Source organism: Rhinolophus sinicus, chromosome 18 (genome assembly GCF_057876585.1).
Source record: "Rhinolophus sinicus isolate RSI-liver-muscle chromosome 18, RSI-T2T, whole genome shotgun sequence".
NCBI classification, from domain to species: domain Eukaryota; kingdom Metazoa; phylum Chordata; class Mammalia; order Chiroptera; family Rhinolophidae; genus Rhinolophus; species Rhinolophus sinicus.
The window spans coordinates 25869996-25897043 of record NC_142518.1 but is presented as its reverse complement, the minus strand read 5'-3'; the positions used below and the strand labels follow the sequence as shown (position 1 = coordinate 25897043).

Sequence of the window (27048 nt, the reverse complement as noted above, 5' to 3'; positions counted from 1 at the left end):
CTGTATGTAAACTTTTCCAAAGAAACTTACAGACTTCCAAGTGTAAGGATTATTCTTTTGTTTTGTTTTTTGTTTTTTTTATTCAAAGCTACATGCAGTTATCGAATAAAAAGACATAGTATGGCCATCCTTTTAAACTCTAGTTGAAAGCCAGATGTACTTTTGTTTGAAGTTATATAGCTGTTACAAATAGATAGCATAAAAATACTCTCGACTTTCTTGTGATTCATCTTTATATTTTAAGAAATGTGGATTTGGTCTGTTTTCCCCTTTGTTTGTTTGTTTCCTGAATGCAGTGTGAGTTCTAGTTCAGCACCAGTTCTATACAAAATTTATTAGGAGGAGAGACTATGGAAGAGGACCTTTGAGGCAGGGGTATACAAATATAAATAAAAGAAGAAAATAGAAGGTATTGTACTGGTAGGTTCTGCCACTCATCCCTTATCCTACAGTGGCAAAGAGTGCACTTTAGAAGGTTTCTGGAGAGATAATTCAGCACACAGCATCAAAATATCATGAGTTCTTGACTGTGGATAGACTGCATTGCAGTTTAACCATGGATTAAAGTCTTATTTTCATTTCCTGCACATACATTAAAGGGAGGGCCAGAAGAGGCAGCCTGGGATTTAAGAATGTTTTCACCAGTATCATTTTCTGTGATGCTTCCTAAGCAGGATAGTGCTTTCATATATTCACTTTGCTTCTTCTGAGAGAACATTCTACTCTTCTTACAGAATGAAAAATGGGCCCGTTTTCTGTCATACTATTTCTACATCTTTATATGAAATGACAAACCCATTTCAATGAGGTTTATGTTTCACTCAGGGCATGTACAGAGGCCTGCACATAGTAAGTAGTCAACATATGCTTACTGTTTCCGTGTATAAATGAAGAAAGAGGTCGAGCAGCCATTTAGAGTCTGTTCTGGCTCCCTGGGAATACTTAATTTCAGAAACCATCCCTGTGGTACTAAATACAACAGTAGTAAGATTAGAATGAAATGAAAGAGGAGGAAAAACAACAAATCCTTCTGATAGTAATTTGCTGGGGAGTTGTTTTAGTGAGGGGGAGGAGGGAAGAAAGGCAAATAAAAACGTTTTGTGGGGTTTTTTTTGTGCAGAGAAGGAAGGCTTTCCAAGAAAGGGCATCGATTTAAAACACTAAAAGAATGTACTACTGACACGGAATAGCATGGATGAATATCGGAGACATAAAAGCCAGGCACAAAATAAATATCACAGACTTAAAAATAACCAGACACAAAAGAGTTCATACCATTGATAGGCAGTTTAAGAACAAGAAAGTGAATCCATGGTGATAGGTGTCCATCAGTAGCCTCGGTGGGAGGGTAATTATTGACTGGGGAGGGACACGAGGGAGCCACCTGTGTGATGGAAATGTTCTAGATCTTCATCTGGATTTTAATTACATGAGTGTATACCTATATGTTAAAATCCATCAAGTTCTCTACTTTCTGTAGTTAAGATTTGTGAACCTTGTGGCTGTGGCTCACGAGAAAATTAAATAATAATAAAATAAGTCACGGAGGGGGCACACAATTGAGCATGAATGTTTATAATAGAGTCCTTGAAAGAAAAGCATGGAAAACCCATGGTCTAAAAGCTGCTGAGCTTAACTTAGGAAACTTTTCTAAATAAGGACATTTATAGTCATTTTTGTTGCAAAACATTTCAAATCCCAAAGGATGCTTAGCATGCAGTAAGTTCACATCTACTTAGCTGCAGCAAGATGAAGGCTGCTGAGCAGAGTTCCGTTGATTCCTTGAGGACTTACTGCTTAAAAGCAATGTCTTTCTTTTTTCTTTCCAGATTGGCAGATTGCTACGCTGTCTTTACTCTTGGGCGGCGCAGCCATCATTCTCATTGCATTCCTGGTGGGTTTGATTTCTATCTGCGTGGGATCTCGGAGGCGCTTCTACAGACCTGTTGCTGTCATGCTTTTTGCAGCAGGTGAATAATATATTCATTACTTTCACATCGGTATTAAAGTTGCATGAACCTTTCTACCATCCTCCCTTCTCACGCGAGGCAGTATGTGGTTGCTGCATTACATACCAATGGAGAGACATTTATTGTATTTTAAGGTAAATTGGCTAATGGTTTATCATATGATCACTTTTTAGTATGTGAAGCATTTCACAGAGCACAGTGGCAATTTCTAAACTTCCAAAACATGAATAAATAATAGTTCTTGACAGAGTGGTTGACTTAAGAATAACAGCAGTTTATTCCCCCTCCTACCGCCCCCCCCCCTTACTGCCCACTTGGTGATCTTAAGGCAACATTTTTTCTTACGTGGAACAAAAAATGTTCCAATATATGTACCCTTAAAGATATGAATCTGTTTTGGACATAAACATGGTTATACTGAAAAATCTTAATATATAACTTAAACCATCAGACAGTTGAATGGTTTGAAGTCAATGGCATAATAATTAACAACCATTTTATGAAGTACAGCTTGGATTAAAATAGCAACCAAGGTAAAATGGAGGTTTTACTAAAAGGGAGCTATTTAGAAAAGGGGCTTATAAGACTAAAAGCCCAGCACATTATTTTTTGCGTGTTTTAATTTTCGTTTATAAGAATAGCCTTGAATGTATTGTTCCTTTTGACTCCAACTGAAATATTCTTGTGGTGCCTTCAATTTACCCTGTCAGTCATTTCTGATTTCAAGACTGCAAAATAAGCCCCTGTGACTGTCAATAATGAAGACACTGACAGAACCATCTAGGCTGTTAGATGGATTTTTTTTTTAAGCTGTTTAGAGATGGGCCTCCGTGAAATTTCTCAGGATTTGAAGGGTAATTTGAGCTTAAACTATATCAGAAAGTGTTCTACTGCCCCCTGCTGTTTGTGTTCATCTTCTCCCGATGAAGACTGGTCAGAATGTAGGTCTCATCAAAATGAAGGTCCAAGGGCTGAAGGAATCTGGAAGTACATCTAATTCAGATCTCTTACCTGACTAACTCAAAATCACATAGTGGTGCATTCACTACTGACTCCCTCACTCATTCATTCAACTGTCTATTGGGTTATTACCAACTTATAGAGTAGAAAACACCATTACAGAAAATATTTCAACGTCTTAGGCAGTGGCCATAATATCAATATTTTGTTGTTCTCGTGAGTAATAACTGTGGAAGTTCCCAGTTTTTTTTTTCTTAAAAAGTTCTGTACATTTTTCCAAGTGTAGCAAAGTTTGTGAAACTAAGTACTGGTTGTAACAGAAAACGGAACTGTAAATGAACATAAGTTAAAGGTAATACATTTGGTCAAAATGAAGATTTTGATTGAGTTCTAACTACCACAAATATCAGTCAATTAAAAAATAATGAAAGGAATCCCTATAGCAATATTCATACGTGTTAATCTACTCCCTGAGACCTAAAATGAGCATTATTTCTGCTACATTTTAAAAATGTACATGTGCTGAGATTTAATTTGACTCATTCTCTTTTAACACTGTGCACGTGGAAGCGTTTTTGAAATAACCATTAGTTTAGTGTTCACTGTGCCTATAAGCAAGGTAAAACTTTCTGGTTATTTGAAACATGTTACGAGAAGGTTTTTCCCATCTGCAAAAGCCATTAATGAGTCGCCCATAGCTGGTTTCTGGAGAAGATATTCATTACACACAATAATGCATTATTGATTTGGGCCTAAGATTAACAAAGTTGGAAAACCTGCGTACTTGAAACAATCCTAGCTAAAATCATGGTTGTTTATTTTGGTTGCTTCTTAGTAAACAAACATTCTAATGGTTGGCTTGTCTCACTTGTAATTCAGCTTAGTGGTTCTTTGTAAATGTATATTTAGGGCTATTTCCCCTTTTTATTCATTGTGGTGTGCTTGAAAATGGTCTGCATTTTTCTCCTTGTCTCAAAATATTTTCTTCAAATAATATCAGCCTTACCTTGGTGTTCACACACACATAGAGAATGATATCTATCACAACAAAGAAATACTCTTTCTTCTGAAACATGAAGCACATAAAAGAAAAACAAACATAGCGCTGCTACTTGGAAACATCTCTGCACAGGACTACATATTAATTCAGTACCATATACTGTGCCTGGTACTCTGACGCACTCATGAAACAGCTGAATGAATGATGGAAGGATGACGAATGTGGCTTATGATTTGCTAGGGAAAAAGAGGCATATAAACAACTAGCAAGCTGTAATTCAGTTTTATGTAAACCATTTCTCTCTTTGCAAGCTATGAAGCAGCAAGTTGCATGTGACGACAAAGCTAAGACCAAAACAGCTCAAAAGAAGTAATAATTACGTATAAAAGTGATTTTTTTCATTTATTCATGTTTTCATTCATTTCACAAATACATGTTGGGCTCCTATAGTATGTAACCATACTTGGTTCGGTAATATATTCTAAGGGTTTATACTAAAAGCTGATGATTAAGTCTCAGAAAGACAGCCAAACAGATTTGAAAGGTTTTTTATCTTCTCTTTATTTCTCTGAGATCTTTAATTTAGGGTGGGCTTGTTTCCTGCTCGAATAGTTGCTAGAAGAGCTAAGCACTAGCCATCACTACAGCCCTTCTGAAACATTGTTCCATGTTGCAGAACTCTTATTACTCACTGGTCCTAGAAGTCTAGACTTCAGAATAAGACGTTATCTATAATAATAATGTTTATAATAATAATTAACTGAGCTCCTGCCATGTGGCACACTGCTAGGCACTTAGCATTACTCTATCTCTGATATAACAATCTTAAGATTAGGTGTTTCTCTTCCCCATATTATCAGTGAAGAAATAGGTTCTGAAAGATTGAGTAATTCCCCAGGATTATCTAACTAGTAAGATGCAGAGCCAAGGTTTCAATTCAGGGCATCTGTCTGACTTGAAAATCCAAGTGAGGATTCACGAGTCATCTTTACTTGGGTACGTGTAGCATGTAGATAAACAAATGTAGAATCAGCATTGACTTTTGAATTCAGCTGCCAGCTGTGTGCTGCAGTTGAAGTCCGTCCTGTAAATCCAGTTACTCCATCTCTTGGGAACAACACCAGAAAGAAGTCTGCAACTTGAGATGTCATAAAGACCACAGGCTGAACAGTGGCGCATCAGTGAACCATAACACATCATGAAAGCTGTGCACGTTTCCATTAGAGTTGACCACAGCATACTTCTTACTGTGTGACTGACAGCAGTAGATACAATACATGATGAGATTTCTGATAACTGGCATCTAGTTCTTACTTAAGACTTGGTGGGTGAAGTCAGAGGGGTTGACTCGTTCTGGGCCCTCTTGTTTTATTGTCTGGCTTTGCAGATCTTTGTATGCCCCACTGGGACTTCGGAGGATTGCTTTCTTTTTTTCCCAAGGACTTTAATACAAATTGCAGAAAATTCCCAGTCTTTTGTAATTTATATGTTAAATAACAGAATGCCCACTAACTTTATGATTCGTGATGTTTCCTTTCTGTTATATGTGCAGAAAGTCTCCTGTAAATGCATGTTTATTGTGGCATGATGGTTTTTTCAGGTTCCTGCAACTGCTTTCCATCTCTGAGCTATCTCTGATTAGAGGCTTGTGTTTTCAAAGTCCTCCTCACCATCGTGTAACACAGTGACATGGCTGGAGGTTTATTGTGAGTCTAGATTTTGACAGAAAAATCAGAGTCCAGCTTAAATTTCAAACTCAAGGAGTTCTATTCACAGATCTTTGTCAATATCACACTATCCTTTGGCTAGAACAATTTAAGAACAATTTATAGTGTCACTGCCAATAATTAATTTCCTATGCACTACTACATTTAGTAGTTATAAGATTAAATTTTAAAAAGGAAAGAAATTGATAACTTCATATTAACCCTTCATAGGCAGATGTTTTTATTCTCCAAATTATTGTTTCCCGTATGTACATGCTAAGTCCTGTCAGTTTTCTCTTTAAATTGTCTTCTGAGTCTGTAGCTTTTTTTCATCCTCCATCATTATTGCCTTAGCTGAGGACACAACAACTCTCATCAACTGGATCATCTCAGCCCCCAAATTTGAACCTCCCCTACTTTGTTTTATTTTTCTGTGATAGCATCTGACTTAAAGTGACTAGGTGACTCCTTCCTTTCCCTTTTCTCGAATGCAGTTATTCAGTTTTTCTTTTGTAGTCTTTTTTACATTCCCCGATCTTTCTTTCCCACCGATATCACTTTAATCAACAGTGCAGACAGGTACCTGTGCTCGGACTAACCTCCTAGGGGCCTGTCTCTCTCCAGTCTCATCCCCGGTTAGTCTGTCTTGCACACAAACACATGAAGTGTAGTTATGAAATACAGATCTGTTCTTGTCTCTTGTCCCGTTGGTTTCCCCAGAGGCAGAATCTAAGACAAAGAATCAAGTGCAAGTACTTCATCTGGGAAGTAAAAGAAGGGATATGGAAAGTGAGACAGAGAAGGGAAGGCAGCCAATAGACAGTACATTATCAAACCGGTTGTTGCCGTAAGGAGCTGGAGGTTAATCTTACTGAGAAAAAAATCTAGAAACCAGTGTAGAACACACACCTCAGAGGCATCTCACTGGAAGGATTGGGGAACAGGGTATTTATAAACCAAACTCGGAGGATCGTGGGTAAGGGCTGTTGGTGATGATGGGGAGATAGCAGTGTTAATTTCCCAGAACACCAGGCCTGTCCTGCAGTCAGGCAAGGTAGCTTACGTAGCCAGAGGAGAAATCAGGCTGACATATACTGGAGTGATGAGGATGAGCAGATAGGGACAGAGCACCAACCGCATCTACAATTAAAATAACCTCTGAGATGTCTTCCTGTAGAACCCAGTCTATTATTTTTCTGATACACTAAGCCTTTTGTAGTCTGAACCAGTCATCTCCATGTGCATGTACCCTTCATTCCACCCGTGTGAATTTTATTTTCTATAGCCACACCCTCTTCTACCTCTCAGCTGCATATAAACGGCTTCTTCCTAGAGGTCTTTTCATTCCTGACTTCTGACCAAGTCCTGTCTACCTTCAAGAACCGGTTCAAATGTTGCTTCCTCTCTGAAGCCCTCCCTCCTTTCTCCAGGCAGATGTGGTGCTTGGAATATCATTAGAGCTCAGGAAACGTGTGATGAATGGATTATAAGTGAACATACCTCTACTGCGACTGTTGAACCTATTCATTTGCCATTATCTGTGTGTCTGTCTCCACAGTGTATGAAATAATCAAAGGGCAAGAGCCATACCCTATCTGTCTTATCCACTTCCCCCAAAACACAGTGGGCATCCAATAAATGTTTGTTGAAATATTGAAATATCCCCTTAGGAGAACATACTGAATATTTCAATATTGAATACTATGAATATTTCAGTATTGAAAACATTGAAAAATATGCCCTTAGAGAAAACTAGCAATAACACAGGAATTCATACCTCTAAGTTCTTCTCATGCTTCTATCCACACAATTTCATGGTTGATAGTTTTGTTGCGTTTTTTTTTTTTTTTGGTTTGTTTTGTTTTGGTTTGTTTTGTTTTGTTTTTAAGTGGGGAGGGAGATTAAAATGAACCTCAGATACCCTTCAAATTCTCAAATGCTACCCAACTTCACATTTGTTGTCCCTGAGGTAGAGCGTAGGCACAGTCGGGTGCCTATTATGTTTCATTGATTGGTGGTAAAGTATCCGGTGTTTTCTTGAGTTCTGAACCCTTTAGGTTTGTTTGGTTGGTTGGTTTTTGTTGCCTTTGTAGCATCTGCAAAAGGCAAGGCAGCATTTTTACTTGCATCTATGGATTTTATTGAATGGAGAAAATTATTTGCAAATGCAGGATTATATTTTTTTCTCAATTTTGCTATTACATGCATTTTTCTCAGTGGTTTCAAAGAGAGTAAAATAATTCCGAGGCATAAAGCATTTTAGGGTAATTTTCATCTGCCTACAAGCTCAGTAAACTTTTATCTCTAAGAAGGCTGCTCAGGAGAGTATGCCAGTGGAGCCTAACAGAGTTGTATTTCCACTACAGGGAAATTAAGTCATTATATTAGACCATGGAGGCCAAATAGTTGCTAAATAAAACACATTGAAATGAATATTAAAAGCTGTCTAGCTAAACACCTCACTCTGGGGACTGGCTGAGTCACGAAAGAGCAGTATAATCCTTCTAGAATATAATTCAGATCAGTTATTACTTCCCTGCTCTAACTCCACTAGCAGCTGCCCATCACACTTAGAATAAAATCCAGACCCTTGGCCATGGTTCCCTGAATGCCCCCACCCCCACCCCCACCCCCGTTGTCTTTCCCATCTCATGCCCCTCCCTTCCTTGCTCTCTGTCTGGCAACCAGAGTCCTTTCTGATGCTCCACAGCACCCAGATTGCTCATTCCCCACTATATTGACCTGCACCCCTCACTTCATTCAGGTCTGTGCTCTCATGACTCCTCCCAGAGAGTCGTCCTCCAGCTCTATCTGAAAGAGCACCCTACGTGCCTCTGTCTCTTATTTTTCTTATACTTTTTTTTTAAAAAATCAAGGAATATTGGGGAACCGTACGTTTATCCAGGGCCCATCAGCTCCAAGTCGTCCTTCAATCTAGTTGTGGAGGTTGCAGCTCAGCTCCAAGTACAGTTGCCATTTTCAGTCTTTAGTTGCAGGGTGCGCAGCCCACCATCCCATGTGGGAATTGGACCAGCAACTTTGTTGTTAAGAGCTAGTGCTCTAACCAACTGAGCCATTCGGGCCGCCCCTCTAGCAGCTCAGGGGCAGCTGAGTCTTCAGTCTAGTTGTGGAGGGAGCAGCTCACTGGCCCGTGTGGGAATCGAACCGGCAACACTGTTGTTAAGAGCTCGCGTTCCAACCAACTGAGCCATCCTGCCACCGTGTCTCTTACTTTCTTGCTTTCTTATATTTTCATGTCTCTTAGCAATACCTACCACATTCTGTATTTATTTACAATGGGCTGCCTACCCATGAGGGTAGCACTTTTGCTACCAGTGCCTTAAACTGTATCACTTTAGAAACCTTTAGATATTTATTGAGTGAATTTGTTGAATGAGTGAGTGCATGGATTAGTATTCCTAATTCACATTCATATTTCAGTCCTATCCTGCCAGGATCAGTCATGATTTGACTAGTGAAACCTTAAAGAGAAATGGCTTTTTTTTCCCTTTTCACTTAGTAGCTTTGGATTTTTTTTTTCCTTTTGTAGCTCATGGTTGATAGTAATTGACTTTTTATTAGTTTTAAGACATTTAAAATTTAAAACATGAAAGAACCCTTTCACAAAGGCACAGAGCCAGCTGACATTTTTTTTAAATTAATACACATTTAGCACTTGCTGGCTCGGAATAGCTGAAGTGCGGGTTATATAATATGCTGTTAGTTGTCCTAACGACGACTTAAAACTTTTTCTGAGATTTTAAAACTGTAAAAAGGGTTCTATTTTTGGTGTAGAAGTATGGTGGGCTAGTGCTGGCCCAGAGAGTGTTGAATTGCATGGCAAAAAAGGTTAGAATTCTGGTATCAGGTTCCAGAAAGGCCACTCGAACCCCTAGTCAGAGCCTCATAGAAAGTAATTATTTTGAGGAATCACACCTTCGTGGATTTTCTGTAATTGGTCAGTTTTATGCCATAGATAGATGACTGCTATATAGACTTTCTAGGAATATTCATCATATTGGTAATAGTGACCTTTTTACAGGTACTGACAGTAGATGAGAATAGATTTTAAAGCACAAAATTCCAGTTTAATTAAGCACACTATCCATCCTATTGTTCTTTTAAAAAATGTAACAAACTGTATCTTTTTAAATTTATTTTATCAAAGTTTATTCTCGTCTCCTACTCCTTAATTCACATTTTTGTTGTACTTTTGGAATTTATAGCATATGTAAGATGAGGTAAATAATCACTTTAAGCAAAAATGTACTTTATAAATCAGGGGTTGGCAAACATGTTTTATGAAGGGCCAGACAGTAAATATTTAAGGCTGTGTGGGCCACCTGGTTTCTGTTAGAGCTACTCAACTGCCATTGTAATATGGACAGTAAATAAATTAATGAGCCTAGCTGTGTCCCAGTAAAACTTTTTTTTTTCCCCAAAAACAAACAGACCAGATTTGGTAGTTTGCCAAACCCTGTCACATAATATTGTACCCCAAATCTTTCGGGGAGAAGATTGTCTCTTTCATATGGTAGAGAATGAGGCAAATGCACCCCATAAATTCTAGTTAAATTGACTTAAATAAAATAGAAATGATACAATAGTTGATTCAATCGGAAGTTATGATTTTGAATGGAAGACATCATCTCGTGTAATCCGGTGTCTCCCATATAAAAATATCCACAGGATAAACACCACCTTATTTAGATGTTTTTAAAAACCTCCTTCCTGATTAATTGGCTTGTTCTTTTTTATTATGTATGACTCATCACATTTCCCCTTTAGCCCTGACTGTGAACTAAGATTTAACTAAGAACTAAGAGCTAAATGCTGGGCTCTATTGTGGTGGCTGTTATTAGCTTAGGTTTTCCAGTACCATTAGTTCTCCTGCCTTCATCGACTTCATTCTTTTTTCAAAGTGAGTGAGGAATAAATATATAAATGTCATCTATTTTTTCTAATAGAGTATTATTGGGTGTGACTTATTGACAAAGATAACTTTTGAGCCCCTTTTTGAAGGTTAGAGGTATGGACTGGATGAGAGGAAAAGAATGAAAATAGTTTTTGATCAATAATATAAGTAAAGACATCAAAGTAGGACTTGCAGGAATGTGGGCTGAATTAGATGATATTAAGAAACAACAACAAAAATATGTTTTGAAAACTGATTGACCAGTTTTATCAGTACAAATGAATTCGAATTCCTCAATTCCTTAAGAGCATAAATAAATAATAAGGGTTTTAGCTGGTATTTGGGGTCACTGTTCTTGGGGAGCTATTTACAGATATTGTATAGTGGAACAGCTTGGCTTAATTAGTACTACTTGCCGTAATAGTGATAATTAATATATGTGTTTGTAGCGTGAGAATCACTGCTTTGTATGCTCATAAATTACTGTATTGCACTAATTTTGTCAAAGACTATAATAGTGATTTACTAATTAATAGAGTAATTTTTGCTATATTGTGAAATTGTGTTAAAGAAAAATTGTTAATATTTTAAAGTATATACCATCTAGAATAAGCAGTACTTCAAATGTTTTTGCTTTTATGTTCAGTTGGTTAAAAAGTAATTCTCATACATACGTGTATTTTATATGTTATTTCCTGTAAATACATTCTTCTAATTTTGATTTGCTTTTCTTTCAGTTGTTTTACAGGTTTGCAGCCTGGTCCTTTACCCAATCAAGTTCATTGAAACTGTGAGCTTGAAAATTTACCATGAGTTCAATTGGGGTTATGGCCTGGCGTGGGGTGCGACTATATTCTCATTTGGGGGTGCCATCCTTTATTGCCTGAATCCTAAGAACTACGAAGACTACTACTAGAACCAGTAGTCTAGAATTGGGGAAAAAACAAACAAAAATCCCATCCAGCAAGGATTGCGTCTGCATCTTTTCTAACTCACTGTTTTCTAAAACATTTGTGGAGCATCAAGCAGTTTGCTCGTTTGATTTAATATCTTTTGCCTTTTGGCTGTCAACATCATAACCAGCTTTCACATCCATTTTAGGGACCTGCACAAATTAAGAGAGCTGATTAGACATAGGTAAATGCTGCAAACTTCCAATATGTTCACGTCATTTTTCTTGACAAGTGAAGGGTCTATATGACAGCAGACATTGTGAGACTAGTTGGAATGAGAAATGCCTCAATCTCCTATTGCCTGCAGGGGAGCAGCTGGCATAAGCAACACTTAGAAGTTCATTGACGCTGACAAGGATTCCACTGTTAGGGCCCCTATCACCTGCCTTTCCCACCCAATGACTATATTGGCCATTGGTTATTTGCTTGAGTGAGCTCTTGAAAAGTGAACTGCCCGTCAGTATCTAATGGGAGTTCTGAATGTAACTAGTTAATGGTACATAGTCCACCTTCAAGAGTACTCTTTTTAATGGGAGGTTATGCTTTGGCAGTCAGCGTATCCCTGGGAAGGGAGTCAAGACTTAGAGACATGTGCTTTTCATTACAGTGGTTAGAAATTGTGCCTCAGCCATATTTAGTATGAGAAAAATTGGGAGTCTCTACTTTCCCTGGGGCGACTAGAAAGAAATATGCATGAGTTGCTTTTGTCCTAAGTACCCTTAAATCATTTACCTAACATTACAGCAAATAATTGTGCATATATAACAAGCTTAAATATTTTTATAGAAGATGGACCATTATAAATGGCAATAAGTTGTTCCCTAGCCCCACATTTGCATTTGCCTGTTACACATAAAATTAATATTTGCTCTAGTGAAGTGATTTGAACACTAACCTTGTACACGTTTGTTAAGAGGCTTAGATCGGTATTCACACTTATTTACCGTACAAAAGTACATATACCTTAAAGCTTTTGCTCTATGTTCTCTGCTGTTTCACTGGAAAGTTTTAATAGATTTGTATAAGAAGAAAAATTGAAATGGTGTTGATCTGAAAATTCATGATTCTCCTGTAAGCACTGTAGTTCAAAAGAGAGTAGCAATTAGGATGATCGCTTTGTTTAAAATTCATTAAAATAAGAAGGCTGAAGGCTGCTTTTTTTTTTCAAGTATTTTAAATATCTTTATTAAAAAGTAAATGAATAGCGATAGATTTATATGAATGTCTAAATGTTTCAGTAGAGGAGTAGAATTCATTTGGTTATCACCTGGTCCTCTGAGTTTACTAATGGGCTAACTGATTTGTGTACACAATTATGACGGATTTATGTTAAGGGAATCATTTGTTGACTGTTCAAATGGAAGGAAATATCAATAATAGGGAATAAGTTTGCAACTAATCTCACACTGCAAACTTGTTAACCCTGTTTAATATACAAATTTGGATAGTTTAATTATAAACATATTTTTATATCAAATATACAGTTCTAATATAAAAGTTATAAATAATTATTTTTGTTAACAAAGACACTACAACAGTATGTCCTGGTTTTGGCCCTCTTGCAGAAAGAAGCATTGGAAAAATCGTTTAAAACATACCGATGTTGTGTTGTATTGCAAAGTCTGTTAAGAGCAGGACCACATCAACAGTATTTAATAATTTGCTTTACCTCCCAAAGCAGAGTTCTGCTTTCAGCTTGTCTTAAGAACTGTTGCCAAAACAACAGAAAAAAAAACAACTATTTTTTATTCAAATACTTAAAAAAACTCTTGTGACTTTTCTATAGAATCTCAAATTAAATATGGAGAACCAGGCTTATTATTTTATCAATAACAGACAAAAGTGATTAAATACATCTTAGAGAGAAACCTTTATAAAAGTATATGATTCTATGTAGTATCGTAAGAAACTAGGAGTGGAAATTATCCAGAAAGATGTTAGTATTGTAGAATCTTTGGAAGCAATTTCCTTGAGAAATAACATAGTAAAATCTGGGCCAGACTGTCTAAAGTTAATTACATATTAGAGCAGCGTGAGAAATACAATATTTGTTGGAAAGGAATTTCAGCTACTAAACACACTCTATTGTGAGAGAATCTCTTTATTCCTGAATAATGGAAGAACAGTACTTTGGTGCTGACATCAATGGGCACTTTTCTTAGTCCTAGTAGAGGATGCAGTGTGCTGTTAGACCAATATCACATCTCAAGTCTTACCAAGTTTTCATTCTCTGTCGATAGGACAAGCTGGAAAGTGACAGAATATGGTATCGGCTAAGGCACACATATTTGCAGTTTAATGAAAAGTAGATTTCTTAAAAGAGCTTTTTTCCCCTTCCCAGTGAAGAGCCCTATGCTATATTTCTACCATCAATAATGTTTGCAAGTGTTTCATTACTAACAAGCTCAGTACAACATGAGTTGTTGCTCATCTGAAATACGGTTTTGTCTATCAGAATAAACACAAGTGAATTTGTCACCTACATTAACATTTTGTCTTTGCAGCTTTAGCTTTGTTTGATGTTTTCTTACAAGCAAAACTGTTAACTATAAACCCATTGTTTATCTTAGAGAGAGAGATACACATATACATGTATAGCAGAAAGTACACAGCAGGGCTAGTTATTCGGATTTCTTGCACAACTATTTAGCTTTTTGTAAGTTCAACATAAATTTTAAAGACAAATAGAGAGACCTATGTGTTTGAAATATAAATGATATATATGGATTAGCATGTACTTGTATATTATTAAACATGCAATGAACTGACTGGTAAGTGACGTCTAATTGTATGGCTAGCAATGTAATTTATTCAGACTGTATTTTTGTACAGATCAGCGCACACTAACCTATGCCTCTGTGTCCTCTTCAATGCCTAAAACTGTGCCTAGAAATTTCATCTGTCTTAAAAAATAAAATATACTTCATGCTGTTTATGCTATTAGTTTCTCTACTGCTGTTCTATATTTATTGTTTTTAAATATATGACATGTTTAATACTACTTAAATACGAATTCATGGTATTCTGGTTATTTTTGCTAACAGCCCTCTGGGGGAAACCTGTTTATCACTCCAGTGGTTTTTGAGTTTGCGGTTTCATGATCAGTTTTTCATTTTATGATTTTTGTAGACATGAAGTTATCTATGTGGAAAAAATAAAAATAAAAGTGGTTTCACTGATGTGGTTTGACTTTGTGTCTTCTCTACTGTGTAGACCTTTTAACAGGTTTCTAAATTACATATCCTCAGTTCACTTTCTCCTTTATAATATATATTATTTAGAAAACACAGCTTAAAATGACACGGTCATTTTGTGTAAATTTTTTTTTTAACTTTTATTTCAAATTCTCTCCCAAGATCCTTTTTACCCTCTGCAGCTGAGTTATAAGAACAGTGAAAGAAATAATATTAAATGTCTTTTTTAAACTTTCTGTTTTAAAATGCACAGGAAGGAGATACAGTGTAAGCTAACATTTTTTCCTACTCTAATCACACTAGAAACAGGAGTAGCGAAAGGGTTTGTACTCTGTTTTGGTTTTTGTTTAGTTTTTAGTGTTTGCCAGATATGTTAACGCTGTCTTTCCTACATTTCTGTTTTTTAATTAGAGAGGGACTCTAAATTTTCAGTACACGTGTGCATGTGTGTATGTAAAGAAATTCATAAAATTCAAGTCAGAATTTCCCATCACCCTTGGTGAATATAAAATGGTGAGTATACTTGCAAAGAAATTTAAATTAGACAATAAGATTCACTTGTATGATTGTCAGAAAATTTTCTTGAAGTTATAAATCCATATATAATTGAGGAAATTTTCTTCTTGATAAAATCAGTGAATATAAAATACATTTTTGTCATCAAGATACCCTTCATGTCTCATACACCCTCAAATTTTGAGAGGCTCACAGTATATTTTTCTGCTAAAAATATTGTAAATGCTGTGCAGGCATATGATACATTTAATATCAAACTTTCAAAAGTATGCATATTTAACCATTGTAAATTCTAACATTTTTGCAAATTTTCTATCATTTTGGAAAATTTCCTTTTCAATGGCCTTATTCTAATGTGATGGAGTAGCATTCGTTTGATGTATTATATTTTTAGTATAAAGTACTTTCAGTTTTTACACAGAATTCTCATGAGCAGAACACCTTTACAAACATGTCCTGCCTGGTAATTATCCATGACGCATTTTCTCTGAATGGAAGACATGGAGACATAACTTCACTAGGGTTTGACGGGCAAAATCCTTTGCCCTCAGAGATTGCATTGTGAACATGAAACAGGAAGGCAATTTCAATTTGCTTTGCCATAATGGCCTCATAGCCTGTTAGTTTGTTTTATTAGGTCAGGCCCATAGCATGTCAACACAATGTTCCATTTTGATGGTTTTTAAGTCATTTTGGTTAGAAAATAAATTGATAGTAAAATTATTTTGTACTCTCTAGAATAATCCACTGAATACCTGGGTTTCTAGTTTATCAAATTTTCATGTTATGACATGTTAATCTCTTTTAAGTGCAACCTTAAATAAGATAAAAAGCAAATGAAAATTAGAATGAAGTGCTTAGTATTTCACAGGAAGCACTCGTTTGAATAATTTAACTTCATTGTCAAGTATTCGAACATGGTATCATAGCTACTTAGTGTCAAAGCTAATGTCAAAGTTAAAATCAGACTAAATAACAAAACTCCGTGTAATAAAATGCTAACAATTTTTCTTATATAGGTAGGTTTTCAGACTGGGAAAAGTCACATTTTTAACTGCTAAATGTTGCCATGAGCAGAGGGTTCATGTATCTATACTTGGAAAATCTGTTTGCAAAGAGTCATCAGGTAGGTGACTCACATTTATATTCCAGCAGTAAGTCTAATCGTTCCAAAAGTATAACCAAGAGAACAGGAGCTGAACTGTTCAAGTGGGAAGGATAATATGTGGTGTTTTTAAGCCAAGATTAACAGCACACAAAGAATGGTGTTCTTTGTAAAACTAAAGCTGTGCTGGGTGGTTCACCAGAGAAACTCAGTTTGGGCAAGAAATTATTTCCAAGTTGAATGACTTCATAGGAATAATGATTATAAAAGAAGCTTGGAACAAGTACTGGAAAATCATGTCATCAAACCAGCAAAAACCTTGGAATACTTCAATTTCTGCATGTGACAAGGATTAATGAAAAAAATAGTATGTAAACATTTTATACATACACATGCTAATTTTGGCATGGGTGAGGATGTGTCTGGGTGATCCGAAGGCATTTCTTATACAACAGAAGGAGGCAGTCAGGGATGGAGTTAAACTATTACGTATATGTGATGATGGTTGCTTTGAATTCATAAAGGTAAAATAAGAAGGCAATATCATACAGCCTATTGAATTATTCAAGAAAAATATAGGTTATAAGGAAGAGAAAGTTCAAAGACATCTTAAAAACTAAACAAGACATTTTAAGATTATGAATGGGGAGTTAAATTGTTAAGGGTTCAAAAATGGAGGAGAAACACTACTTTGCAGGTCTTTGATACTGTGTGTTAATTGAAAAGACAGACAATGCTGTCACACTTGGCATCGTCTGCCAGGCAAACCGGTATCAAAGCGTCTGGAGAGTAAGTCCCCCTTTGTGGCCGTATCACTGCTCAGTGGTAATATGGCAACTCCTGACATCAAGAACAAGTTTTCCCATTTTTAATTTTTAGGTGGTTCTTAAGCATTAGCTAGCTACGATGGTTGTGTTAATGATTTGAGTAGTGTATCTAAAAGAAGCAAAATGAGAAATTGTAATAAAACATTTAACACTTACGATCATGAACAGCATATTTCTCATTCAACTCCAGGCTATGAATACTACTGACTGTTGGAAGGAATTTGGCATAAATTTGACATAATACAGAAATCTTCATGGAGGCATAATGTTTCATATAAAATTTCCAGTTATATTTTCTGAAGACCTTGATATTTTTAAATGCTTCTTAATGAAGCAGAATTTTGAAAAATTCCATTCCCAGAATATTGCTTTGCAAATCTCAATATTTAGCACATATCTTTGCAGCCAACTTTCAAGACATGGAATACTTGGACTTACTTTCCCACTTTGTTTCAGGCACGGATAAAAAATTTTTTCCCTAGCTATATCAGAGTCAATAAACAGTATAATTTAGCCAGGCATTTGAGCTTCAGGAAGTTCACCTATGATCCTAAACATACTAACCTCCTCCTGCTACTGATGATTGCATGACATCTGTGAATTAGAAATGCTCTCAAGTTGAGGCAACTATTAAGACTTATACTCATTCATGCCAGCACTGTTTGACTTCATTTAGGCTTATTTGACTATTATGCTGTTGGGATGAGGAAAACCCATGTAACATGCTGTTTTCCTAGAGTTAGGCTGGTTTTGAATTACTAGTATAAATATGTACAAATTTCCTGCATTTATATACTTGGAATGATTTGCATATTATCTACATTGGAACTGAAGCATTTTTAGAATTATTTACAATTTATGGAAATACAAAGTTAAAGTCAGAGGAAGGATTGGGAAAAAACACAGGAAAAAGATTACACATTTGGATCTTCCAAGTTTTACCTTTTCACCATGAGTGTGTGGTATAGACTGTACAAGAGTAGAAACCTGACAGGTTGATGTAATTGATTAGCTTTGGAGTCTATACTCCACCCATAGTGATTTTTCTGTAACAGAGGACTTGGCAGGCAGCCATATTTGCACCACATGACCCTGCTCTCCCGGTCAGAGGTGATTACAGCAGAGATGGTTCCTGCTTTAGGCTACCTCCCTCTGTTTCTCTTGCCCATTAATTTGGAATTGGTCTCTGCATGCAGCTAGTAATAAAACACGTAAACTATGGGGCTTGGGGTATGTGTGCAGGGATACATAGAAAAACTTAAGAGAATAAAGGAATGAGATATTCAGAGAAAAGCAGTCAAGAAGGACCATGTAAGACCCAGAGAGAATGAAAGAGTGGGTGGTTCCTGTTCCTAGTAAGGTCAAGCTGCCTTGTGTTCCATGAAATACTCATGTGTGCTTCCAATAGTATCCTGTTTTGATTATCCAGTTTTAGTTGGAACCAATAGAACTTCTGTTAGACAAAGCCCCCTTTGTTAGACGGTTCAATATTCAGGTTTTGCTACACATCTCAAAAAAAGGATTGGGAAATACATGAAGATTTCTTGACACACTTCCCACCTCAGCCCCAGGGTGCCCAATACTCTATTTCCTTGTCATATATTGCTCCCATTTGTCTCATTCACAGTAAAATATAACTAAGTGAAAATATTTTAGTGTAAACTCTCCCTTCTGTGTGTGTATTTTTTCCAAGATCATAGTCATATGCTAAGGGAGGAAGATCAATAATCATCAGATGGTATGAAAGCTGCTTTGGAATATGAAGCCACTCATGGTAATTTCTCCCCCATCTTACATCTAGAATGCACTGGCGATCTGCATTAGTCCATAAGAGCTGTTGCGTCATACAGCTCCAGAGAGCACCATTCTCGCACGTGTTCTCCAAGAACGCCAGTCCTGCTGAGGTTGCCTATTTCTTTGCACTTATGGTTTCTCTTGAGTTCAGAGTAATACCTCACACATACAGTACTATCAACCAAAGTTTCCATTGCCTTCTGTGGACGGAAAAGGGGTCACATGTTAAACCTGACAAGCGTAGGAGACAAAATAACCACATAGGATGGTATAAGCAAAAAAATTTCTAACTAAGGTGAGCCGTGGCGGGAAGTCACATCTTTAGCCTGAAGCTTCCTTCGTAAAGTCAATCTTCACCTTAAGGGAGCCTGTCTATTGTCTTTTTGCACCTAAGATGACATCCTTGGAATGTCAGTAATCCTTTTTCTGGACCAGAGCAGGGAAACTAGAATCCCTCATTATTATTCTTGTCCCCTGATTACCATCTCTGCGTGTTGTGAAAGAAGTACCTGTCTCTCCAATTTACTTTTATCCAATCCAGAGATTTCCCTACTTTGCTTTCTCCCACCCACTTAATCTACCACCAATGGATTTCTTGTAACCCTCCTTTGATTTTATGTATAAAATAAGCTGCAAACCGCCATTTTGCGGAGCATTTTCTCAATCCGTTGAGATTTTACTTCCCAGCAATTATCATCAGTTTGGCTCAAATAAGCTCTTATAAGCTTTCTCTTAGGCTGGATGTTTTTTCGTCGACACTTCACTCTAGTGCTGCTTTGGGCTCAGGTGAATCAAGCCCACATAGAATCGAGCATGTTGGAGTGAACCAGTTAATTGTATTTAGTAAAAAAGTGTACTCATCCAACTCTGGAGACCTAATCTGCATGCCTGCTTAAGCAAGACAACCTGCTGGTTACAGTTATTCTTGGATCTTCCTTTGGCTAACACGGGCTTCTCACATGAAAAAGTAGTTATACACAGCACAGACAACTGAACCCAAAATCAATGGCGAAATCTCTCCTACACTTGTGTCCCCAACTCAGCCTAGGATTAAATAGATGGGAAGTCACCCGCTCCCCTTCTTCTTATTGTGTCCTAAAGGCAAATCTCTGTGTGTGTGTGTGTGTGTGTGTGTGTGTGTGTGTGTGTGTGTGTGTGTTTTAAGTAAAGATCATTACTTACTCATGATATCCACTGATGTGTGTATTTCAGTATCAGATGCACTATAACATAAACAACTTCAAAAGAAGGATTGGTCTTCCTTGCAATGAGACCAAAAATATTTATGTGTTTAAATGACATGTTAGGATGATTTTTCAGTTCTTAGTGCAAAGAATTACACGCAGTCAAATTATCTGTCATCTCCACAGCTTTCATCCAGGGGCTAAGACATCCACTCTGAGAGTTTTTTTGTTTGTTTGTTTGTTTTTGGTTTCTTTTCTCCTATTTAATTTCAAACTGAAGTTCTATTGATTGATGTGAATTTCAGCTTTGACTGACATTTTTTTGTGATTCTGGATGACAGCAGATGGCCTCAAGCCCTTAAGACAAACTGATTAATCACTAGAAGCATCCACTGTTACAGTACACGATTCCCGCTTTTTGTGAACAGTGTCTTCAAATTGTCCAGAGAAGCCACATGCATGCAGAACAGGAGACAAAAGAGTGGTTACGACAACTGGTACTACTGAAAGATGATTTAATTGACAGAAGACTTCAGGAATATGATGGGACTTCCCCTGGGCCATTGTAGTTGTTTCAGTAGTTAATGTCACTAATACTCTACATCATCATTTTCTCATTTAAGTTTCTCAGGCCTTCAAAAGATCCTTGAGTAGGAGGTCTGACAATTAAGTTTGCGAACTTGTTGCAACAATGTTACTAACCTTTTTTGATATCAGAGGGGTTATTCATTATGAATTTGTACCAAATGGACAAACAATTAACCAAGATTACTATTTGGAAGTGCTGAAAAAGATACGTGAAAAAGTTAGATGACCTGAACTTTTCACCAACAATCCATGGCTCTTGCATCACGACAACGCACCAGCTCACACCGCACTGTCTCTGAGGGAGTTTTTAGCCAGTAAACAAATAACTGCATTTGGAACACCCTCCTTACTCACCTGATCTAGTCCCCAGTGACTTCTTGCTTTACCCGAAGATAAAGGAAATATTGAAAGGAAGACATTTTGATGACATTCATGACATCAAGGGTAATACGACAATAGCTCTGATGGCCATTCCCGAAAAAGAGTTCCAAAATTGTTTTGAAGGGTGAACTAGGCTCTGGTGTCTGTGCATAGCTTCCCAAGGGAAGTACTTCGAAGGTGACCATAGTGATATTCAGCAAGGAGGTATGTAGCACTTTTTCTAATATGAGTTTGCGACCTTAATTGTCAGACCTCATACATTTAACAAAAAATTCAATCCTTAGCACATTCTCTTCCTGTGGCCTAAGCAGCAAAAGCCATTTATTTTTGCCTTTTATTTACATATTTATTTTTAAATTAAATTTATCAGGGTGATATTGGTTAATAAAATTACATAGGTTTCAGTTGTATAATTCTATAGTACATTATCTGTATATTGCATTGTATGTTCACCACCCAAAGTCAAATCACCTTATGTCACCATATATTTGATCCCTTTACCCTTTTCTACCTCCCCTAGCCCCCTGTATGATTTCAGTCATATGTGGGATATAAAACTGAAAGCAACAAACAAACAAAAACTCATAGACACAGACAACCATATAGTGGTTACCAAAAGCCATTTGTTTTTGAAAAACCAGGCGATTGTCACATTTCCTGGGTCAACGGAAAATGCATGCCTTGTTATTTTCCATTCTTATTTGGATCTAACAATGCAGGGCAAAATAATTTTGCATTCCTTACTCCTTCATCAGGAAAATGACATGAGAATCCGCATAACAAACATAGCACGAGGCAGTTAGGAATGCTGTATTTTATACACTATATTTAAATGCTGCAGGAATAAGAATAAAGTCTTAAAAATACATCCGGTCAGGACTTGCTTCCTCCTTTCTCCAGTCTTTAAATGCAAACACATGCATACTGACAGCTCTCAGAAAAATAGCCCTAATGAGAATTTCTCCCTTTCCCCAGGGGTGCCCTCTGCCACCATCTATTTAAGGAATAATAACGGGCTCCCTACTTCATTCTCACATCATACGTTTAAAAGAGCAATTTCCATTTTTGAAGTATTGCTGAAAGGAAAGAAGTCATCTTTCATCACAGCCAGGAAAGGTCAGCAAGTCAGTAATCCTCCATTCACTTCCTGACAGAAATATCTTCTTTCCTTCCACAGCAGACCAGAAAAGTGATTTATTTGCAGTTGGCATTAATACATAAAATGGCCAATGCACCTAGCTATGCCTGGACAATCCCTTACATGGTCCAGAGACTTCTTTTATTACCTGCTAAGGCTGTGAATTGAATCTGTTGGAGCAAGCATTGTAGATAGGATTCTCAGTCCCCTCCCATGCACTCTTCCATAATATCAAATTCTAGTAAGGCCAAAATATATTCATAATGAAGACCAACCAAGAAGCTCTCTGCTTGTGTGCCCAGATACTGACCTTTCTTTCCTTTGCAATTGGGCGCGGGCACGTGCACACACACACACACACACACACTCTATTTATGGAAGTTTTGTTTGTTTCTTGCAAACCTCATATGTATGTTTTTCAGCACTCCAAATATTCACTGTTTTATTGCATCTTTAATATGGGTCCAATACTGTACAAAGCTATGGAAGATTACTAAAGATATAATCTGAGACTTCAAGGATCTTATAATTCAAGTAGGGAACACAAAGCATGCACATAGAAACAATAATTCTGCCTTATATCGTGGAATGATTTACAGTTCTCAAAGTAAATGCACTAATTTTATTGCTACCTGATACTTTTACTAACAATACAGACTATGTAGCAAGATTTTGACCCAGATTAATAGACCATTAAACAAAACGTACATGTGAGAATCAGTCTAGGTTTTCCCGTCCAATTAATTGTAGGCTAAATATTTTCTTTTGGAAAAAGGGCAAATGTTTAATTGTGACTTGTATTTTGTATAACTAAGAAACTACTGACTGTAAGATTTTATGTACCAATAAGAAAGGAAAAACACAACCAAGACTAGGTGGAGGGGTGGTCTAGGAGTCCTCTGAATAAAACTGAGCCACCAAAGGCAAAAGCTTCAGTATAAAACTGACTCAATAGAGTGGCCACAGAGGAAAAAACAGCAAGGGAGCCTTGATGTCTCAACCTTGGCACTGGGTGGAGAATTTAAACAACTAGACGGTACTCGTGCCGGTTTGAGATCTGAATTCACACTTCCAGTGTGGTCCAAAAAAACCTCAAGCAGAGAATTTAATTTAAATGGTCTCAGATGGGTAGTGCCTAACGTTGGCTGGCAAAAGCAAATAAAAATTCTCTCTGGAAGACCTTCACTTCGACCCAGGCTGACTAAGACTGAGGATGCAGTTGATTGTAAGACGGACGCTGATTTCATAGGTGTGACAAAATAGGGTTTAGGATTAATGAAATATGGTTACTACTTATTTGTAAGTGATTAAAGGACTTTCACCTCAGAATTAGCTCTTAGTTATGATTAAAATATTTGATATTTAAGAAGAGTTAATTGTCTTACATATCTTAATCATTATTTTTCAGTGTCTAACTTTTGGAGACTTCTGAAATACGTTTCTAGCCTAGCAATTCCAGGCTAATATATCACTTGTTCACAAAATAAGAATGGTGACAGACATTAGCTAAGACTTTAACTACTCTATTTGAAAGATTCGATCTATATAAATGCAACCGTTTAAAAAAAAAGGATGTTTAACAGCATCTTAGGCTAAAGGAATGGAGATAAAACAGATAATCTTGTAGAGACGCTTCCATACATGACATTCCAATTAGTATTGTTGGTTTTCAATCTTTTTTATTATGAAATAAAACACAAAAGTGTGCAAATACATACGTAGAACTCGGTAATTTATCACGAAGTGAACATGCGTATAACCATAAACAAGATCAAGAAGCTCTTTCATGCTGTTCCCATCACTGTCCTCCCACTTCCCCCACCCTAGAGATTAATAATTACCTTGTTTTCATTTTTAAAAAATAGCTTGACCATGTAACTATTCATCCCTATACATTATAGTTTCATTTAGTGTGTTTTTGAACTCAAGAAAATGGATCTAGGCAGTATTTGCTGCATTTCTGTATTATCTTGCTCAACATTATGTTCTTGAGATTTATACATACTGTTGTATATAAACTGTAGTTTGTTCATTCTCATTGTTGTATAGCATTTCATTATATGAAGATGTCACAATTTATTTATTCATTCTACAGTGGCTGGACATATATTTTGCTCTGAATTTGGATTACTGCAAATACTGCTGGTATGATTATTCTTGTACAGGTCCCTTGATTAAAACTAAGCACACAATTCTGTTGTGTATTTATAACTTGGAATATAATTGATGGGTTACAGGGAATTCACATGTTCAACTTAATAAGTATTTCCAAGCAGTTTTCCAAGGCAGTGATATTAATTTGCATGCCCAACAGCCATGTGACAGAGTGCCAATTTTTGTTGTTTGTTTGTTTGTTTTTCAGTCATCTGGCCTGCGAAAAAAAATTTTTAATGACTTTTAAGAATACCTAAAAATGTCCAAATAGCATTGTAGGATTATACTGTCAGGATTCAGAGCTATTGACAGGCTAGGACAATGAAACAACGACAATAAGGTGAAATTCAGCAGGAACTATCCAAAGCTACGCCATCTGACCAACTACAGTATAAGGAAGCTAAACGTCAGAGAATTTCACATGAAAACGATGCTGGGATGTTACTAAGGTATAGTCGTCAGGGAAAAAAAAAAAGTACAATCTAAATCTACATCTCCTTTCCCTAAGCAGAGCTTCTGAATGCCAAACTCCTAATGAAGAGTTACCATTTCACTTACTAGATATTTGGTAATGAATGAATAAGTGAATGAATGAATGAACCAATGAATGGTTGAATAGTTTGTGTTCAAAGCTGAATATTAGAGCAAGTAAAGACACTTGAGCAAAACTCTTCTGAGTATTCGCTCTCTTTCCCTCTAAATTTCCTTTTTATTCAAAGAAAGACAAAGAAAGTTAAGTGACAATTATCAGAGGAGAAGTAAATGGCTAAAACAACAGCCAGTTAAATTAAACCTAGCATTTTGGGGAGACATTTATGAAACAATAAGTTTTCTATAAATCATTTAAGTCTTAGTTATGCTTTTCAAAGCAGAATTTTCCTATTCTATTTAATCCATGTCTTCTGGGCTCCTTTTTGCTGCTTCTTCTAAGTTCATTTTTTTTTCTTTCTCTTTTTTTTAAAAGTGTCATTTCTGTGTTTAATAACAAAAGGAATCCTGCAGACAAAAGCCTCCCAAATCAAGAAGTCCCTTTTCGGTCATGCCTCACTCAGCTTACAGGCTGAGCACTTCCACAGAGAGTCCTGTCTCCCTCCAGTTCTCCCCATTATTCATTTCACCCAGTGCAACATTCGAGTTTTATGTTTTGAAGAAAATAGTAATTTGGGGGGGAAGGGTTTCGATATATGTAAAAATGAAAAATCAAAATGGAATTTTAAAAATTCATGCCCATAGAGAATATTCTTTGTAAATAAAGTCACACCTCATAAACTTAATGCCTATTAGCATCTCCAGACTTTTCTTTTTTATGTTTATTCCAATTTCCAGGCATAATCAGCTTCCTGTTTTGCACCATTTGTATTTGCATGCCTCTTCAAAGCGGAGGAATAAATGTCCTGTTTCATTGCTATTCCCCTAGGTTGTTTTGGTTGGATGGTCTGATGTGTGTAACGCTTCGTAAAATTAAGAAATATCTTATTAATGCCTTCATTTCCCCTTCAGGTTTTTTGCCTGTATGATCTATGCTACAGATTACATTTACTGTAAACTTAATCTATTTTTAATGACACTTGCCAAGAAAACCGTGGCTTTATTTTTCTGTTTACTTGGTAGTTGCCTAGCAAATAGCAGCGGTCTATCACTGATTCGGAAGGAAGATGGCATGTGAAATTTCACCATTTATCAGTTTTCCCTGTGTAACTGGCATATCAAAGAACAGTGCACTTTAAATCATCTAGTGCTTGCCTGGGGTTTCTTATTTTTATGAGACAAAGAAAAAACTTAGCTGAAATTTTACAGCATCTTTGAAAAGGAGTTGCAGCTTCATAATAATGACTTATATTTTTAGTGTGTTTTAACATTGACAAAGCGCTTTCAAAAAAAACCCTCTCATTTCATCTTCATAAGAACAAAGCTCTTTAGTGTACTGATTAGAATATGGCCTCTGGAGCCAGATTTCCTAATTTCAAACCCTTCCTCTGTCATTTACTGTCTGTTAATATGACCCAGAGTGATTTACTGAACTTTTCTCTGGGTCACAGTATCTTCTTTTGTCCAGTGATGTTATAGAACAGAAAGAGTTTGTCCACTCGGCGCTAGCAGAGCCAAACACTAAAAACTGAGAATCGCAGTGGAGAAATATTGGCTAGTTTACCGATGAATGGCGCCATCTAGGAGAACCGGAAGCTAATGCTCAAAAGCCCAACTCCTCGATGGCCTGTAGGTTAGAGATTATACAGTGCAAAAATCACAAAACACTGTGGGTTAGGGGCTGCCGGGTCATGCTGGGAGCTGACTGGTCAGAAGTGAGGTGAGGGTAATGAATCATTTCTTCAGATCCTGAGGATAGTTCTGAGGTCTTTCCCGGAGTCCCTGTGTCTGGTCTCATGGGAAAGTAGCCAGGAGGTCGTTCCACCTTAGGGCTCAGGAGCTGAAACGTAACTTAGGGCAAGCTGTTTTTAGCCTGTCAGAGGTATGGACCGTGTGACTGTTAGTCAGGTCTTCTGCTGCTTCGGGGCTGCTGATTATTGGGGGAAAGGCTCGGTCTCTGAGGGGTGTAGGGACAGAGAGAGCAATGTGATTTCTAGAGCTAGAATTTAAAACTAAATTTAATCAAGGCCATAAGGACCCTCGGTCTCAGTGAGGATGATAAAAGTGTCTATAGA

The 27048-nt window shown here is 36.8% G+C and overlaps 1 protein-coding gene across 1 annotated transcript in view; it reads left to right on the top strand.

The window, feature by feature from the left end:
* The window catches only part of LOC109435273 (transmembrane protein 47), a 28914-nt gene extending 14231 nt beyond the window's left edge, over positions 1 to 14683 (top strand). Inside the window, exons 2-3 of the mRNA XM_074323345.2 lie at positions 1830 to 1970; positions 11289 to 14683. Of these exons, the coding sequence (XP_074179446.1) occupies positions 1830 to 1970; positions 11289 to 11467 (320 nt within the window). The 3' untranslated portion in view covers positions 11468 to 14683. The remainder of the gene's footprint in view (positions 1 to 1829; positions 1971 to 11288) is intronic.
* Positions 14684 to 27048: the final 12365 nt, after the last annotated feature.